The 20,205-nt window shown below is 46.3% G+C and overlaps 1 protein-coding gene across 3 annotated transcripts in view; it reads right to left on the minus strand.

Annotated features, from left to right (window-relative positions):
* Positions 1-2,164: 2,164 nt before the first annotated feature.
* NUP50 (nucleoporin 50) overlaps positions 2,165-20,205 on the minus strand; it is a 32,169-nt gene continuing 14,128 nt past the window's right edge. For all 3 annotated transcript variants that reach the window (XM_040439143.1, XM_040439142.1, XM_040439141.1), the window contains 2 exons: positions 19,755-19,873; positions 2,165-3,025 (listed from right to left, as the gene is read on the minus strand). In XM_040439143.1, the coding sequence (XP_040295077.1) occupies positions 2,823-3,025; positions 19,755-19,873 (322 nt within the window). In that variant the 3' untranslated portion in view covers positions 2,165-2,822. The remainder of the gene's footprint in view (positions 3,026-19,754; positions 19,874-20,205) is intronic.

Raw genomic sequence — 20,205 nt, forward strand, 5'->3', positions numbered from 1 at the left:
GCATTCCGTTATAATAGAAGTCTAGGGCCTGCATAACGGATCCTTCCCATTTCCATTATGCAGGAGAGGACTCCCCTGCATAACGGAAACAGGTTAGATCCGTTTTGCAGCCCATAGGCTACTACTATTATGACGGAATGATTAACAGAATGCCTCTAAAGGTATTCCGTTAAAGAACTGCGTTATGGTCCGTGGTAACAGAATCCATAACGCAATTCACCTTTTACCAGTAAACTAAGTGTGAACGAATTTCAAAATATGAAATTCGCTCATCTCTAGCAATTACTATATCAATTGGTCCATGTAAGACATGGCTTGAAAAGTATTGTCTACCACCTTTCAATATACAAAAATGCAGTTGATCTGCAACCCGTGGCTGTTCAGACTGAAAACTCCCTGTATACCCATCCTTGTAGTTCCACAACAGCTGAAGAGCCACATGTTCTCCGTTAGCCTAAGAGCTCATACACAAGAATGTGGTTTGGTGCTGCATTTTTATTTTTGCGGCTTCGATGCGGACCCATTCACTTCAATTGGGCCGCAGAAGATGCGGACAGCGCTCCGTGTGCTGTCTGCACCAAAAAAAAACAAAACAAAAAAAAACAAAAAAAAAAACAAAACACACAACTAGAACATGTCCAATAGAACTGGTCTATTGAGGGCCAGATTTTCCATTCTGCAAAATGCAGAACACACAGCCGATATCTGCAGTTTGCGGACCGCAAAACATAGTACCGCCGTGTGCATGAAGCCTAAGTGTAGAGCTGCAGAGCCTCCATCTTGAGGACTTTCTGTACATTACATGGGTTGCCTACTGGGTTCAATAGGTGCTAGGTAAAGGCTTCCTTTTTCCCTCCATGACTGCTGCAGGGGAAATAAAGACTAGCTGATAGCTGCTGCCACCCCCCCCAAAACAATAATCTCTACCTGCAGCTCATGCGATCAGCCTATTACTGGAGAAAAGGTTTCAGATGGGTAGGGCAATGCCAACTCCTCAAACATCTTAGGCTACTTTCACACTGCTGTTTCTGGGTCCGCCTGCGAGATCCATTTCAAGGCTCTCACAAGCAGCCCAAAACGGATCAGTTTAGCCCCAATGCATTCTGCATAGATAAGGATAAGTTCAGAATGCATCAGTTTGGCTCCGTTCGGCCTCCATTCCGCTCTGGAGGCGGACACCAAAACGCTGCTTGCGTCCTGACTTACAATGTAAGTTAATGGGGACAAATCAGTTTACATTGACACAATATAGTGCAATTGTAAACGGATCCGTCCCCCATTGACTTTCAATGTAAGTCAGGACAGATCCGTTTGACTTACACTTAGGCTGGGTTCACACTTGAGCGTTTTACAGCGCGTTCAAAGGCGCTGTAAAACGCTCTGAAAAACGCCCTACGCTCAAACAAGTTCTTGAGCTTCTTTGGGGTGTTTTGACACGCGTTTGTGGCCATAGGACACTGCAGTCAATCACTCAAACGCGCGTTTATTATTGCAAAAAACGTGCATAAAAACGTGCATATCAAATACGCTCAGGTCTGAACCCAGCCTTAGACTTTTTTTTATTTAGTTATGCAGACGGATCCGTTCTGAACGGATACCAGCGTTTGCATTATAGGAGCGGATCCGTCTGTGCAGATACCAGAAGGATCCGCATCTAAACGCAGGTGAGAAAGTAGCCTTAGCCACATTTATTAAACACCTTTCAACACAAGGTTAAAAAGGGAATTCTATAATAATCTATCTTTAATAGATCAAAACCCTACTTTGTTGGGGGCTAATGATTGTGGACCTCCAATAATCCCAAGAATGGGACCATTAGCAGAAGACAAAGCATCCGAGACCCCTTCGTAATGCCAAGACCTCCTTAATACCATTTGTTTTAACGCACTGTCACCTTTTCCTCTGGGAATCATTCAATCAAAAAAAAAAAAAAGAAGTGATCTGCCCCCCTCCCCCCATTTTTTAAACGCAATATCATTTCCCAGTTGCAAGCATTCAGATCATGAGAGCAGTACGGCGATGTTGTTCCTCTCTTCCTACAGAGAAAACAAGTTGAAATTAATTCCGCAGCCCTTACACATTTAGGAAAAAAATATAAAAAAAAATATATATATATAATATATATTATATATATATATATATATATATATATATATATTTTTTATGCATTCAAGTCAGAAGTGCAATTCCAAAAGTTCCACCAACACCATTTACTCTAATGGGGCCCACTGCAGACCCCTACACAGCTCATGGTCAGAGGACCCTTCCTTCTTGGGATTAGTGGAGGACCAAGAGGTCAGACCCCCACCAATCATAAAATGACATCCTAGCTACATGCCATCACTTTAGAAGATTGGAAAATCCCTTTAAGACACTGGTGCTGTTCTGGAGGGGACACACTTCAGAAGATCATTTCAAAATAGACATAATACAGAAGAATCAACTGCCCACTGTCAGGAGAAAAAGAAAACTTGAGTTGAAAGAGAAGCAGAAAGAAGGACATGGAGCAGAAGAACGCACGTTAAGTTCTTGACTGGTATTTTGTTTCTCCTCCTCCTCAGGCCTAGCCTGTGATAATCTAGCCATTCACATTGACACCAGGCATTCCTTTGACATTGTACATACAAACACTGTTTCCCTTAAAGCTTTATTACCATCCGAATCTTTCCTGACAAAAACAAAAAAAACCTTACGAAAACAATCTTTTTGCAGTGAGAAGATACGTGGGTCAAAAGATCATTAATCGACGAATGGCAACCCTTGAGTTTGATAAATGAGCAGCAACTTGGCAAAAAGAAAAATCCCATGAAGGCATCTGAGTATTAAGCCCCCTTTTTCTCCAAAATAATTTTGTGCAGCTTGTCCGCGTCCTCTGTGGTTTTTACTCTGATCAACATGGTGACCGGAGCAGTTGGATTTTCCTCAGCGATGGGAGGGTTAGGAACACATACGATCATCACATTGTTCTTCCCTGTTCTTGAACACGGCATAGATGGCTGGACCAAAATGTTCAACAAGATGTTGCCTGAAATTATAAAATAGACATTAGTGGTCACGGATCCACTCAATTGCATTCCTTCAGATGGCATTCACAGGGCTCCATTCACCCAACGGAGTATGTTCTTTTGGCACATGTTTGGGTGGCAGGTATACAGACAGCTGTGCATAGGAAAGCGCAGCAGGCTGCAATCCTACACAGAGGGCCACCACAGAAAAACAACAACTTTGGATTGAACTCAATGGGCAATGTACACCACTGTCAAATCTGTTAGGCTACTTTCACACTCGCGTTTTGGGCGGATCCGTCAAGGATCTGCAAAAACTGATCCGTTACAATAATACAACCGCATGCATCCATCATGAACGGATCAGTTTGTATTATCTGTAACATAGCCAAGACGGATAAGTCATAAACTCCATTAACCACTTCAGCCCCCCTAGCTTAAACACCCTTAACCACCTCCGGACCGCTGTACGCACAGACGTGTCCTGGAGGTGGTTGATTCATTCCGCCTGGACGCATATACGCGTCATCTCGCGAGACGCGAGATTTCCTGTGAACGCGCGCACACAGGCGCGCGCGCTCACAGGAACGGAAGGTAAGAGAGTTGATCTCCAGCCTGCCAGCGGCGATCGTTCGCTGGCAGGCTGGAGATGTGTTTTTTTTAACCCCTAACAGGTATATTAGACGCTGTTTTGATAACAGCGTCTAATATACCTGCTACCTGGTCCTCTGGTGGTCCCCTTTGTTTGGATCGACCACCAGAGGACACAGGCAGCTCAGTAAAGTAGCACCAAGCACCACTACACCCCCCCCCCCCCCGGTCACTTATTAACCCCTTATTAGCCCCTGATCACCCCATATAGACTCCCTGATCACCCCCGTCATTGATTTCCCCCCTGTCATTGATCACCCCCCCCTGTAAAGCTCCATTCAGACGTCCGCATGATTTTTACGGATCCACTGATAGATGGATCGGATCCGCAAAACGCATCCGGACGTCTGAATGAAGCCTTACAGTGGCGTGATCAATGACTGTGGTGATCACCCCATATAGACTCCCTGATCACCCCCCTGTCATTGATTACCCCCCCTGTCATTGATTACCCCCCTGTAAAGCTCCATTCAGACGTCCGCATGATTTTTACGGATGCACTGATAGATGGATCGGATCCGCAAAACGCATCCAGACGTCTGAATGAAGCCTTACACGGGCGTGATCAATGACTGTGGTGATCACCCCATATAGACTCTCTGATCACCCCCCTGTCATTGATCACCCCTCTGTAAGGCTCCAGACATTTTTTTGGCCCAAGTTAGCGGAATTATTTATTTATTTTTCTTACAAAGTCTCATATTCCACTAACTTGTGTCAAAAAATAAAATCTCACATGAACTCACCATACCCCTCACGGAATCCAAATGCGTAAAATTTTTTAGACATTTATATTCCAGACGACTTCTCACGCTTTAGGGCCCCTAGAATGCCAGGGCAGTATAAATACCCCACATGTGACCCCATTTCGGAAAGAAGACACCCCCAGGTATTCCGTGAGGGGCATATTGAGTCCATGAAAGATTGAAATTTTTGTCCCAAGTTAGCGGAACGGGGGACTTTGAGAAAAAAATTAAAAATATCAATTTCCGCTAACTTGTGCCAAAAAAAAAAAATTTCTATGAACTCGCCATGCCCCTCATTGAATACCTTGGGGTGTCTTCTTTCCAAAATGGGGTCACATGTAGGGTATTTATACTGCCCTGGCATTCTAGGGGCCCCAAAGCATGAGAAGAAGTCTAGTATCCAAATGTCTAAAAATGCCCTCCTAAAAGGAATTTGGGCACCTTTGCGCATCTAGGCTGCAAAAAAGTGTCACACATCTGGTATCGCCGTACTCAGGTGAAGTTGGGGAATGTGTTTTGGGGTGTCATTTTACATATACCCATGCTGGGTGAGAGAAATATCTTGGTCAAATGCCAACTTTGTATAAAAAAAAAAAAAAATGGGAAAAGTTGTCTTTTGTCAAGATATTTCTCTCACCCAGCAAGGGTATATGTAAAATGACACCCCAAAACACATTCCTCAACTTCTCCTGAATACGGCGATACCACATGTGTGACACTTTTTTGCAGCCTAGGTGGGCAAAGGGGCCCATATTCCAAAGAGCACCTTTAGGATTTCACAGGTCATTTACCTACTTACCACACATTAGGGCCCCTGGAAAATGCCAGGGCAGTATAACTACCCCACAAGTGACCCCATTTTGGAAAGAAGACACCCCAAGGTATTCCGTGAGGGGCATGGCGAGTTCCTAGAATTTTTTATTTTTTGTCACAAGTTAGTGGAAAATGCTGTTTTTTTTTCATACAAAGTCTCATATTCCACTAACTTGTGACAAAAAATAAAAACTTCCATGAACTCACTATGCCCATCAGCGAATACCTTGGGGTCTCTTTCCAAAATGGGGTCACTTGTGGGGTAGTTATACTGCCCTGGCATTCTAGGGGCCCAAATGTGTGGTAAGGAGTTTGAAATCAAATTCTGTAAAAAATGACCTGTGAAATCCAAAAGGTGCAATTTGGAATATGGGCCCCTTTGCCCACCTAGGCTGCAAAAAAGTGTCACACATCTGGTATCTCCGTACTCAGGAGAAGTTGGGGAATGTGTTTTGGGGTGTCATTTTACATATACCCATGCTGGGTGAGAGAAATATCTTGGCAAAAAACAACTTTTCCCATTTTTTTTATACAAAGTTGGCATTTGACCAAGATATTTCTCTCACCCAGCATGGGTATATATAAAATGACACCCCAAAACACATTCCCCACCTTCTGAGTACGGAGATACCAGATGTGTGACACTTTTTTGCAGCCTAGGTGGGCAAAGGGGCCCATATTCCAAAGAGCACCTTTCGGATTTCACAGGTCATTTTTTACAGAATTTGATTTCAAACTCCTTACCACACATTTGGGCCCCTAGAATGCCAGGGCAGTATAACTACCCCACAAGTGACCCCATTTTGGAAAGAAGAGACCCCAAGGTATTTCGTGATGGGCATAGTGAGTTCATAGAAGTTTTTATTTTTTGTCACAAGTTAGTGGAATATGAGACTTTGTAAGAAAAAAATAAATAAATAAAAAATCATCATTTTCCGCTAACTTGTGACAAAAAATAAAAAGGTCTATGAACTCACTATGCCCATCTGCGAATACCTTAGGGTGTGTACTTTCCGAAATGGGGTCATTTGTGGGGTGTTTGTACTGTCTGGGCATTGTAGAACCTCAGGAAACATGACAGGTGCTCAGAAAGTCAGAGCTGCTTCAAAAAGCGGAAATTCACATTTTTGTACCATAGTTTGTAAACGCTATAACTTTTACCCAAACCATTTTTTTTTTACCCAAACATTTTTTTTTAATCAAAGACATGTAGAACAATAAATTTAGAGCAAAATTTATATATGGATGTCGTTTTTTTTGCAAAATTTTACAACTGAAAGTGAAAAATGTCATTTTTTTGCAAAAAAATAGTTAAATTTCGATTAATAACAAAAAAAGTAAAAATGTCAGCAGCAATGAAATACCACCAAATGAAAGCTCTATTAGTGAGAAGAAAAGGAGGTAAAATTCATTTGGGTGGTAAGTTGCATGACCGAGCAATAAATGGTGAAAGTAGTGTAGGTCAGAAGTGTAAAAAGTGGCCTGGTCTTTCAGGGTGTTTAAGCACTGGGGGCTGAGGTGGTTAATGACCAGGCCACTTTTTACACTTCTGCACTACACTACTTTCACCGTTTATTGCTCGGTCATGCAACTTACCACCCAATTGAATTTTACCTCCTTTTCTTCTCACTAATAGAGCTTTCATTTGGTGGTATTTCATTGCTGCTGACATTTTTACTTTTTTTGTTATTAAATCGAAATTTAACGATTTTTTTTGCAAAAAAATGACATTTTTCACTCTGTTGTAAAATTTTGCAAAAAAAACGACATCCATATATAAAATTTTCTCTAAATTTATTGTTCTACATGTCTGATAAAAAAAAAAAATGTTTGGGTAAAAAAAAAATGGCTTGGGTAAAAGTTATAGCGTTTACAAACTATGGTACAAAAATGTGAATTTCCGCTTTTTGAAGCAGCTCTGACTTTCTGAGCACCTGTCATGTTTCCTGAGGTTCTACAATGGCCAGACAGTACAAACACCCCACAAATGACCCCATTTCGGAAAGTAGACACCCTAAGATATTCGCTGATGGGCATAGTGAGTTCATAGAACTTTTTATTTTTTGTCACAAGTTTGTAAGAAAAAAAAAAATCATCATTTTCCGCTAACTTGTGACAAAAAATAAAAAGTTCTATGAACTCACTACGCCCATCACGAAATACCTGGGGGTGTCTTTCCAAAATGGGGTCACTTGAGGGGTAGTTATACTGCCCTGGCATTTTAGGGGCCCGAATGCATGAGAAGTAGTTGAAATCAAAATCTGTAAAAAATGGCCGGTGAAATCCGAAAGGTGCTCTTTGGAATGTGGGCCCCTTTGCCCACCTAGGCTGCAAAAAAGTGTCACACATCTGGTATTGCCGTACTCAGGAGAAGTTGGGCAATGTGTTTTGGGGTGTCATTTTACATATACCCATGCTGGGTGAGATAAATATCTCGGTCAAATGCCAACTTTGTATAAAAAAAAAGAAAAAAAAAGAAAAAAAAAAGGGAAAAGTTGTTTTGCCAAGATATTTCTCTCACCCAGCATGGGTGAGACTTGTGACAAAAAATAAAAAATTCTAGGAACTCGCCATGCCCCTCACGGAATACCTTGGGGTGTCTTCTTTCCAAAATGGGGTCACTTGTGGGGTAGTTCTACTGCCCTGGCATTCTAGGGGCCCTAATGTGTGAGAAGTCTGGAATCTAAATGTCTAAAAGTTTTTACGCATTTGGATTCTGTGAGGGGTATGCTGAGTTCATGTGAGATTTTATTTTTTGACACAAGTTAGTGGAGTATGAGACTTTGTAAGAAAATAAAAATAAAATTCCGCTAACTTGGGCCAAAAAAAATGTCTGAATGGAACCTTACAGGGGGGTGATCAATGACAGGGGGGTGATCAGGGAGTCTATATGGGGTGATCACCCCCCTGTAAGGCTCCATTCAGACATCCGTATGTGTTTTGCGGATCCGATCCATGTATCAGTGGATCCGTAAAAATCATACGGACATCTGAATGGAGTATTACAAGGGGGTGATCAATGACAGGGGGGTGATCAGGGAGTCTATATGGGGTGATCAGGGGTTAATAAGTGACAGGGGGGGGGGGGGGGGTGTAGTGTAGTGGTGTTTGGTGCTACATATTACTGAGCTACCTGTGTCCTCTGGTGGTCGATCCAAACAAAAGGGACCACCAGAGGACCAGGTAGCAGGTATATTAGACGCTGTTATCAAAACAGCATCTAATATACCTGTTAGGGGTTAAAAAAAAAATAAAAAAAAAATCGCATCTCCAGCCTGCCAGCGAACGATCGCCGCTGGCAGGCTGGAGGTCCACTCGCTTGCCTTCCGATCCTGTGAACGCGCGCGCCTGTGTGCGCGTTCACAGGAAATCTCGCGTCTCGCGAGATGACGCATATATGTGTGACTCTGCGCAGGGTTGCCGCCTCCGGAACGCGATCCTGCGTTAGGCGGTCTGGAGGCGGTTAAAAGTCAATGGGAGACAGATCTGTTTTCTATTGTTCCAGATTGTGTCAAAAAACTGATCCGTCCCCGTTGACTTACATTGTGTGCCAGGACAGATCCGTTTGGATCAGTTTCATCAAGCCTCCAGAGCAGAGTGGAGACTGATCGGAGGCAAACTGATGCATTCTGAACGGATCCTTATCCATTCAGAATGCATTAGGGCAAAACTGATCCGTTTTGGACCGCTTGTGAGAGCCCTGAACAGATCTCACAAACGGAAAGCCAAAACACCAGTGTGAAAGTAGCCTTAGAAGTATACAACAGGAGATCTTATATGGTTCCTGGAATCCCTAATTTTTGTAATTTCTTGGGTGTCCCAAAGGTAGAACCCTGACTGATCTAGCATTTAACACCTATCCTTAGGGATACAACCCAATTTCTGAAATGTGACGTGTCAATTTATGTGGTAATAAATTTGGACCACTTTACGACAGAGGTTTTTTTTTCTCAAAAATACGTAGTTTCAGGTCAAGATTTTTCATTTTTACAAGAAATGCAAGAGAAAAAGCACTCCACAATTATATTACGCAATTTTTCAAGTAAGACAATATCCCACATGTGGTTATAAACTGCTGTATGGGCACATGACACCAGTCAGAAAGGAAGCAGTGCCATTTGGCTTTTGAACTACTGACTTTGTTGGACTGGTTTTGAGGCATCATTTGCAGAGCCCCTGCTGTACTTTTACAGTATAAACCTCATAGTACACCCATCAGGGAATACATCTAGGAGTATAGTGAGCATCTGACCAACACGTTTTAGAATTGGGCCAAAAAAAGAAAAAGTATAAATTACAATTGCACCGCCCTGATGATTGATGTAGGCCACGGCATTGTCCGACTGGATCCTTACTGGGAGACCCGCTAGTAGGGGGGTCCAATGAGACAGAGGAAAATTGCGCTGAGCTCCAATATGTTGATCGGAAGGCGGGCTTCCACTTATGACCACACCCCCTGAACCGTCCGAGCCCAGAGAACGCCGCCCCAACCCAGGAGACTGGCATCGGTGGCGACGAATGTCCAGGAGATTGGGAGGAAGGATTTCCCCGATGTCAGATTCTGAGGGGACAGCCACCACTGGAGGTCCATGTGAGCCCGAGGAGGAAGGCGGATCTGAGAGTCCAGACCCCTCGATGTCTGGTCCCAGAAGGACAGGATCGCCTGCTGCAGAGGCAGAGTGTGAAACTGGGCAAAGGGGACTGCCTCGAAGGAGGCCACCATAAGCCCCAGAACCTGCATGCACTCCCGGATGGAGAGACACGGGGAATGCAGAAGGCGAGACACAGACTCCCGTATCCATGAGAACTTGCAATCCGGGAGGAATACCCGGGCTGCAGTAGTGTCCATAATCATCCCCAGGAAGGACACCCTCTGGGAAGGTTGGAGAGAGGACTTCGGGAAGTTGATCAGCCAGCCGAACTGTTGCAGTGTCTGAACAGTGATTCTGACGCTGTCTTCGGCCTGGGGACGAGAGGGAGCCTTTATCCGAATGTCGTCTAGGTAGGGCAGCAGAGATATGCCCCTGGTACGGAGAAACGCCATGATCGGCGCCAAGATAATTGTGAATACCCGCGGGGCTGTCGCCAGCCCAAAGGGAAGGGCGACGAACTGATAATGATGGTCGCCAATGGCGAAACGCAGGAACCTGTGGTGAGATTCTGCGATAGGGACATGCAGATAGGCGTCCCGGATGTCCCCCGACGCGAGTAACTCCCCTGGAAGAAGAGAAGCAATAACGGAGCGGAGGGACTCCACCAGTAACCTCCGCACCCGCAGGGACTTGTTTAACAGCGTCAGGTCTAGGACCGGACGCACTGATCCCTCCTTCTTTGGCACTACAAAGATTTGAGTAGAAACCTGCTCCCTGTTCCTCCAGAGGAACTGGGACAACTACTCCCCTGACCAGAAGGGAAGAAACAGCTTGTAAAAGGGCCGAGGCTCGGGCCGGATCCCTGGAAACAAATTCTATCCTGTAACCGGAAGTTACAATTTCCAGGGCCCAGGCGACTTGAACGTGAGCTCTCCAGACATGCTGAAAGAGCAGAAGGCCCCCCACCACAAGCGGTGGGGGCGCCCTTTCAGGCAGAGGACTGCTGGGGAACCGCGGACCGGGCAGAACTTCCCTGGAACTGTGCCCACGGGCGCCAGAAAGGTTGAGGCTTAAAGGAAGGCTTCTTGTGGGAGTCCCGAGAGCCGCCAAAGGAGGGGGCTGACGCAGACCTGGGGGAGGAAAAGCGCAGAAAGGACTGGTTTCTAGAGCCAGAGGGGCGAGCTCTGAAGGCACGCTTGGATCTAGATTGGGGCACGTGTGTGCTCTTGCCCCCCCGTAGCTTCAGAGATGATCTCATCCAGCTTAGCCCCGAAGAGCCTGGAGCACGCAAAGGGGAGGTTAGTGATGGAGCGCTTGGAGGAATAGTCGGCGTCCCAGACCTTCAACCAGACCTCCCTGCGCTGTGTGACCGAGAGGGCCGAAATCAGCGCAAAGAGAGTGCCGACATCCAATGAGGCCTCACAGAGGAATGTTGTCGTCTGGGACATCTGGAGGATGAAGTTCAGGGTCTCCGCAGAGGCATCCTGCTCCGCGAGGTCCTGATGATGGCGCTGCAACCACACCGAAAGCGCCCTGGCTACCCAGGCTGAGGCGAACGCGGGCCGCAGACCTGTGCCCACCAGAGAGAAGATGGCTTTGGAAAGAGTCCAAACGCCTGTCAACGGAGTCCTGTAGGGAGGACCCGTCCAGGACTGGTATTGCCGTATTCTTAGCCAATCTGGCCACCGGCGGGTCGACCTTAGGAGGAGAAGACCACTGCCGCACGTTATCTGCCGGGAAAGGATAAAGGAGTATCCATGCGCCTTGTAGCAGAAAAACAGTGATTAGGGCGTTCCCAAGCCTTAGAAAGGACCTTGGCAACTCACCATGAATGGGAAATGTGACTGCCTCCGGTTGTTGTGGAAGAGGGGGAATTCCTGGCTACTAGTAGAAGGAAGTTCCCCCTGGATGTCAAAGGTGTCACGGACCGCCGTGACCAAGTCTGCCACCATGGTGGAGAGCTTAGGTGAGGGTTCCAGCTCAGTGTCCTCGTCCGAGCCGGACCTTTCCCCTTCAGACCTGTAATCCCTGCGAGAGGGAGAGGCTGAACACTCCTTCAGGCGAGGGGGGGAGCAGAGTCATCCGAGGAGGGATGCTTGCAGGAGAGCCGATGTATTTATCCGAGTCCTGCAGTCTTCACCCTCTGTACCAGACCAGCAGGGGGTCACATCTTCAGTCATCTGGCTCAAGGAGTGGCAGTGCACTGGATAGAGGGCAGAACTAGGTGACCCAGGATCTGGTAGGCCACCGGAGCTGCAGGTCGAGCCCGGTTCCATTTCTCTTCTGGGGGGAAAGGGAGGTAGCCGGGGACAGCCATTCGACCCCGGCGCTCGCTCCACTGAGAGACCAGGGACGCACCATGCGACCCTGTGTCCTCTGTTTAGAAAAAAACAAACAGGAGAAGAAAAAAAAAAATACAGGGACAACCCTGCAGGAGTGTCACCTCCTTATCAGACACTAAGCTAAAACTGAGGTCCTCCTGTTGGAGCATGGGGGTATAGGCAGTGGAGGAGGAGCTGTTTTTTTTATTATTTGCATAGTGTTTCCTCCTAGTAATGGCCTAAGCTATACCCATGGTCTGTGTCCCCTAATGGAATGGGCGAGAAATAGGATTTTTTTGTGCTCATCTGCAAAATCCTTTTCTCGCTGAGTTCATTGGGGGACACAAGACCATGGGGATAGTTGCTGCCACTAGGAGATGACCCTAAGCAAAAAAAAGTGTTGTTAGCTCCTCCTCTCAGCTATACCCCTCCTGCAGAAACTGAGCTAATCAATTTGTACAAAAACAGTAGGAGCAGCCGCCAGGAGAAGCCAACACAAAACAATAAGTACTTACATGGTGGGAGCTGTCCCCCCCCTCCCCCCGCCAATGAACTCAGCGAGAAAAGGATTTTACGGGTAAGCACAAAAAAAAAATCCTATTTTCTCGCTCATATCATTGGGGACACAGAAGACCATGGGACGTTAAAGAGCAGTACTATGGGGAGGGAACAAGAACAGAACCCTGAAAAGGGACAGGAAGACCCATTCCACGGAGGGCCAGCCAGAGAGCGGCTGAATACGCAGAGGCTCCAGCTGGGCAGAAGAACAGCCCAGGGAATACAAGTCACGGCTTAGGAGACTGCAGAAGATACATGAGACAGACGTAGCCTGGATCCAGAAGACTTCTGAGGAGGTGATATCCATGGGTCAGAACCCCAAGAAAAAAAAAACAAAAAAAAAAAAAACACTAAAGCAGACAACATGATGCGAGAAGAAAAAAATGGATTGGAAGACGAACTAAAAATGGAGTCTGGATATCAAGGGACAGAAGTGCAGATGCGAAAATATTTGCCCCATCCCCTTGGGGGACGAAGTAGGGGTGCCAGAAGGCAAGGCCCCAAAACCATAACAGGCTGCCAGAAGAGAAAACCACTCCAGCGGGACCATGATGAACAAGTCAGGGATAGAGAACCTGGATGACAGGCATGAAAATGGCCCACAAGAAAAAGTTCTTGAGGGAGTAAAGAAATTCAATGGGAACAAGGCAGTGAAACTGACCCACACCACAAAAGGAGGTGAGCAACCTGGTACAAAATAAAAAAAATAAAAATAAAAAAAGTGTGCTCCAGAAGCAAAAACGTCCACTTCCCACCTACGGCCAAAGGGTTTGCTGCATAAGAGTGTACCCCAAAGGGAACGCCAACGTGATAAGTAGATGTAGGTAGAGGAGAACCTTAAATTCCTGAACAAGCGAGGAGAGAAGCCGCCTGATACTCCATGGAAGACTGCCTGAACTGGCAGACCTAACAGCAAGCTGAAGAAAAATAAATAAAAAAAAACATCTAGGCCAAAGGGACGAAAATATGACTGTTGTGTAAACTCAGACCGGAACAACTTGTGTAAACTCAGACCGGAACAACAGACTACGGAACAACCACGCCTACAGAAGAAAAGAATGGGGTTATCCGAGGAATGCACAAAACAGGCCGAAAGGAACCAGAGATGGCATAAATACTGCGCCAGGAAGGGAGTGTGGGCAAGTCCCAGAAAAAAAAAAAAAAAAAAAAAAAAAAGTGTAACAGAACCAATACCACCCGTGCAAGTACTCTACAGCAGAAAGGGGGCATACAAGAACTCAATGGCTATGGAAACTGGCCAAGCAGGCAGAAACAGTATCTGGCGAAAGTGCAACTACTCGCCCTGCGGAAGAGGAGAAGTAGAAGGGGCCGATACGGCTCAGTAGGGAACCAGCATTTAGGGTTGACAACAAGAACAGTACGATTGCTCTACCTGGGAAGGGGAGCCATGGAAACAATTCACATATGCAAACTGAATAAGTGCATACTCAAAACCACAAGGAGGCAACACTGATGCGGTCACCGTAGTAGATGGTAGAGGCAATGCACTACATGTGAAGGGAAAAAGGCTCAAAGCCAGCGCCATAGAAAATCAACAGGTTATACCATGCACAGAAAACCGTACTAATACCCACGAGAAGTGAGCAAACCCACTAGCTGCAGCATGTCAGATGACAGTACTATAATAAGAATACCTGTCAGCCAGCGCCTCAGGAACACCATACACATAAGGCCCGGAGGATCTATGGCACCTGGTGATGGCAGAACATGAGCACAGTGCCAACTGTTGAGAAGGAAGTGAAGGCACAATTACAGCTACAACTAGTGAGAAGGTTCCACCCCTAGGAGGAGGAACAGTGCGCAGATACCGCACAAAACACCAGGGCCGATACTCCACATGGAGAAAAGGGGATGCGGTAACAACGATGAACACAAATACGCCCCCTGGGACGGAGTCACACAGGAGTAGCCATAAAATCAATGGCCAGAGCAAGGCTGCATGATAGGGGGGAGGCTATAGCACAACTATAGTCTCTAGGGCCAGAGGAGAGGGTTCCCCCTGAAAATGAGGCAAAACAGCAGTAGTCACTAAGAAAATGGTGCTAGCGCAATCCTCCACTTGAGATGCACGGAAACTGGCAAGCAGTGCAGACGTTCCACCTACTGACGCCGCGCGTGTGGTGTTGAGTCAGCCTGTCAGCTACAGTCCAACCTGGAAGACAGATGCTGCCACGTAGACGCCCAACACCAATCCAAACAATGACTAGCTGAGCAAGAGGATAGTGTGGTGTAGTCACAGTATCCAGTAGTAGTGCCAAAACACCACCTATGACGGGGATAAGGCAACTGTAGGGACCGAGTCTAGCAATGGGCCATCCTTGGAACAGGATGCAATGCGACAAGGAAGAAGTGAGTAGTCGCGGTACTCAACGTTCAAATCGATTATTCCAAGGTGGAAAACGCGATAGGATGGACAGCTTCCAGAGGTAGGGAATCACTCTACTGATGGAAAGAGGGGAACCCGACAAGATGTACCGGGTCCACTGGTAGTTTAAGCACTACTGGTTGTGCAACTACTCCGCCAATGGAAGGAGGGTAATGCTACAGGATCTACAGTACACAATTGTGGTGCAACTAATCCACCTATAGGAGGAAATCCAAAAGGACAGATTATAACCAGTATTAGTGCAAGTACTCCGTCTGCGGAAGGGGGTTATGCAACATGACGTATGGTATCCGGAGGAAGTGCAGTTACCCGCCTAATGAAGGAGGGCAATGTGATAGTCTGTATAGGAACCAGTGGTAGTGCAATTACTCTATGGAAAGAGGGTAATGCTACAAAATGTACAGTATCCGGAGTAAGTGCAACTACTCCTACTATGGAAGGAGAAGAATGCTAGCGGAAGTATAGGATCCAGTGAAGGAGAGTAATGCTACAGGACGTCCGGTATCCAGTGGTGGTGTAAATAGTCCGCCTATGAAGAGAGGACAATGCTAGAGTGATGATACAGAATGAATAGAATCGAGAGGCAAGTGCAGACACTCCGTCAACTGAAAAAGGAGGGAAATGCTACAGGCTGAACGGTACTCAATGTAAGTGCAAGTACTCCGCCCATGAAAGGAGGGTAAAGCTACAGGCTGTACCGTATGCAGTGGTAGTGCCATTACTCCGCCCATGGAAGGAGGGTAAAGCTAAAGGCTGCACAGAATCCAGTGGTGGAGCTATTACTCTGCCTATGGAAACAGAATAATGGTATGGACTGTACGGTACCCAATGGAAGTGCTATTACCCTGTCTACGGAAGGGTAATGCTACAGGCTGTACAGTACCCAGTGGAAGTGCAATTACTCCGCCTATAGAAGGATGGTAATGCGATAGCACTACCACTGGATACTGTACAGTCTATCGCATTACCATCCTTCTATAGGCGGCGTAATTGCACTTCCACTGGGTACTGTACAGCCCATAGCATTGTCTTCCTTCCATAGGCAGCGTAATAGCACTACCACTGGATACTGTACAGCCTATTACGCTGCCTATGGAAGGAAGACAATGCTATGGGCTGTACAGTAACCAGTGGTAGTGCAAGTACTCCGCCTATGAAGGATAATGCTACAAACTGTACGGTATCCAGTCCAAATGCAATTACTCCGCCTATGGAAGGAGGCTATGCTACAGGATGTACAGGGTCCAGTGCAAGGACAGTTACTCCACCTATGAAAAGAGAGTAATGCTACTGGCTGTACGGCATCCAGTGCAAGGGCAATTACTCCACCTATGGAAGGAGGCTATGCTACAGGATGTACAGGGTCCAATGGTGAGCACACATATTCCACCTAAGGAAGGAGGGGAATGTGACAGGACCTACAGAATCCAGGATTAGTGAAACTACCACACCTATGGAACTACAGGGAATGCAGTATTCAGCGGTAGTGCGAGCATCCAGCTGTAGCGGTCAGAACTCTGACTATGGAATGGCGGTGGGAACTAGGTCCAGAACAGGACCAGATAGCTCAGAGGGTTAAATCTAAATATTTATATAGCTGTCTCGAGTCCAGGAATAAATTTTGCCCAGCACAATAGTACTGAAGGCAAGAAAAGTTAAGCCCAGGGGCGGAGCTTATTGACCACTGATGGGAGGAAGAAAAAGGCGTAAAAATTTTGCTCTGATAGAACAGTTCCTGCCCTCCAAAACAGTTTTGAAGATGCGGCCTCCTCAAGTACAGGCGGGGTCGACCAGGGTCGATAGCAAACTGCCACATACCCCGGCCGGAAGCTAGGGAACAGCCACGGGGAGTAGGCCGCAGAGAAGCCAGGGCCTTGATTACCAGCGGCCCCGGTGGAAGACGTGGACCGGAACGCTGGGAATAAGCAGAAGGTGGCCTGACATGAAGTCTCCCCCCAAACCCTATCTATCTTAGTCTCTGGCACAGGCATGGTCATCTGCAGTCAATAACTGGCTTCAGTGGTGATGTGTCTGTTGTGGACGTTACCACTGAATTCAGTCAGTCACTGACTACAGCAGGGCAGATGATCATGTCCATGCCTATAGAGGACAAACAAGCCGTGGACTGGAAGATGAGACACGGAAGCCGATGTGCAGGACCAGAGCTGCAGATAGCAGGAAAGAACAAATCTTTTCACAAGTGCCTGCCTCCGCTATGGAAAGTTATTTATTCGCACACAACCCTTTCATGGCAAGCACTAGATCTAGCAGCTACACTTTAAAAAAAAAATGCTTCTTTTAGTCCCATTTAGACTTGCATTTCCAGGACATACACTGCTCAAAAAAATAAAGGGAACACAAAAATAACATCCTAGATCTGAATTAATTAAATATTCTTCTGAAATACTTTGTTCTTTACATAGTTGAATGTGCTGACAACAAAATCACACAAAAATTAAAAATGGAAATCAAATTTTTCAACCCATGGAGGTCTGGATTTGGAGTCACACTCAAAATTAAAGTGGAAAAACACACTACAGGCTGATCCAACTTTGATGTAATGTCCTTAAAACAAGTCAAAATGAGGCTCAGTAGTATGTGTGGCCTCCACATGCCTGTATGACCTCCCTACAACGCCTGTGCATGCTCCTGATGAGGTGGCGGACGGTCTCCTGAGGGATCTCCTCCCAGACCTGGACTAAAGCATCTGCCAACTCCTGGACAGTCTGTGGTGCAACGTGACGTTGGTGGATAGAGCGAGACATGATGTCCCAGATGTGCTCAATTGGATTCAGGTCGGGGGAACGGGAGGGCCAGTCCATAGCATCAATGCCTTCGTCTTGCAGGAACTGCTGACACACTACAGCCACATGAGGTCTAGCATTGTCTTGCATTAGGAGGAACCCAGGGCCAACCGCACCAGCATATGGTCTCACAAGGGGTCTGAGGATCTCATCTCGGTACCTAATGGCAGTCAGGCTACCTCTGGCGAGCACATGGAGGGCTGTGCGGCCCTCCAAAGAAATGCCACCCCACACCATTACTGACCCAATGCCAAACCGGTCATGCTGGAGGATGTTGCAGGCATCCGAACGTTCTCCACGACGTCTCCAGACTCTGACACGTCTGTCACATGTGCTCAGTGTGAACATGCTTTCATCTGTGAAGAGCACAGGGCGCCAGTAGCGAATTTGCCAATCTTGGTGTTCTGTCAAATGCCAAACGTCCTGCACAGTGTTGGGCTGTAAGCACAACCCCCACCTGTGGACGTCGGGCCCTCATATCACCCTCATGGAGTCTGTTTCTGACCGTTTGAGCAGACACATGCACATTTGTGGCCTGCTGGAGGTCATTTTGCAGGGCTCTGGCAGTGCTCCTCCTGTTCCTCCTTGCACAAAGGCAGAGGTAGCGGTCCTGCTGCTGGGTTGTTGCCCTCCTACGGCCTCCTCCACGTCTTCTAATGTACTGGCCTGTCTCCTGGTAGCGCCTTCATGCTCTGGACACTATGCTGACAGACACAACAAACCTTCTTGCCACAGCTCACATTGATGTGCCATTCTGGATAAGCTGCACTACCTGAGCCACTTGTGTGGGTTGTAGACTCCGTCTCATGCTACCACTAGAGTGAAAGCACCGCCAGCATTCAAAAGTGACCAAAACATCAGCCAGGAAGCATAGGAACTGAGAAGTGGTCTGTGGTCACCACCTGCAGAACCATTCTTTTATTGGGGGTGTCTTGCTAATTGCCTATAATTTCCACCTGTTGTCTATCCCATTTGCACAACAGCATGTGAAATTGAGTGTCACTCAGTGTTGCTTCCTAAGTGGACAGTTTGATTTCACAGAAGTGTGATTGACTTGGAGTTACATTGTGTTTAAGTGTTCCCTTTATTTTTTTGAGCAGTGTACATATGGGGCTTTTTCTGATGACACATTTGTAGATTGCCTACCATTATTAAGTGTATAACGGTTTTCCAGTTATTAAAAGCACAGCGCATTACATATCTACTTACAGAAATTTATATCAGGACCTTTAGAAATTGTATTCCAGTAGTATGGTTTAAGTTTTATCCAAGTAGCCGGATACTTACAAGCCCGCTACAGTAACTTTGTGATTAGTAAGTTATTGGCCACGTAGGAATGAGTCGGTGTGATAGACTGCAGGCGTCAGTCAGAACTTTGGCTTACTGACTCCACAGCCCTGCTTTAAACATTGGCTCATCTACAAGTATTTCTGCAGGACAGCTTTTTTTAAATTGGAAAAATGCAGCCGCATGAGGAAAGAAAAAACTTTCTGATGCAGACGCCAAGCAGAAGACAGACATCTTATTACCATCTTGGCATTTGCTAAATGAATGGGCTCAATGACTGTCTACTTAATACAATAAAGGTCGCATGATGACGATTGATGAGTTCTCTGAAGTAGACCCAAATACACTTTAGGCTGAGTTCACACTTCAGTTATTGTGAGATAAAACCAATAGATAAGGTATAATGGAAAGATCTGCACCCGTTCTTTGTATTTGACCTGCACCTAGTTTAGGCTCAAGTGTGAACGTGGCCTTACACGATCAAATAGAATAGGTGTACATCGTAACAGGATTATACGTTATACAAGTCTAATATCAAGCTGTCTATTGTGCTGAGCATTTGGAACTTACCTAGGTTGGTATCAGCACGGACCAGGAGCTGAGTCTTTTGATCGCCTAACGTTTTTAAATGAAGGGTGCCGACCCCTTTCTCCTTAAATTCATTATCTTTTTTGTAGAACAGTTTGCACCTGGAATGAAAATGTAAAGTTATGCGATTCATAGAAGACCTCAAAAAAAACTTACTGACACTGCTGCCGCCCCCTCCCTCACCCAACTGTCTCTCTGGGTTTCTTTTACATACAGTGTAATCACTTCCACTTACCAAGGTTCTGGTTAGTGCCATTATGCCTCAAGCACAGCAGCGCATGGGCAGCTAGAGCCTGCTGGGGAGAACACGGATTATCCTCCCTCTAAACAAAGTATGCGGCCATAAGTGTACAGTAAAGGTGGATTTACACGTACCAATAATCTGCCAGATTATCGGGAATGAACGTTCCTGAGCACACTCGTTACTGATCAT

This window comes from Bufo bufo, chromosome 1 (genome assembly GCF_905171765.1).
Source record: "Bufo bufo chromosome 1, aBufBuf1.1, whole genome shotgun sequence".
In the NCBI taxonomy this organism is placed as follows: Eukaryota; Metazoa; Chordata; class Amphibia; order Anura; family Bufonidae; genus Bufo; species Bufo bufo.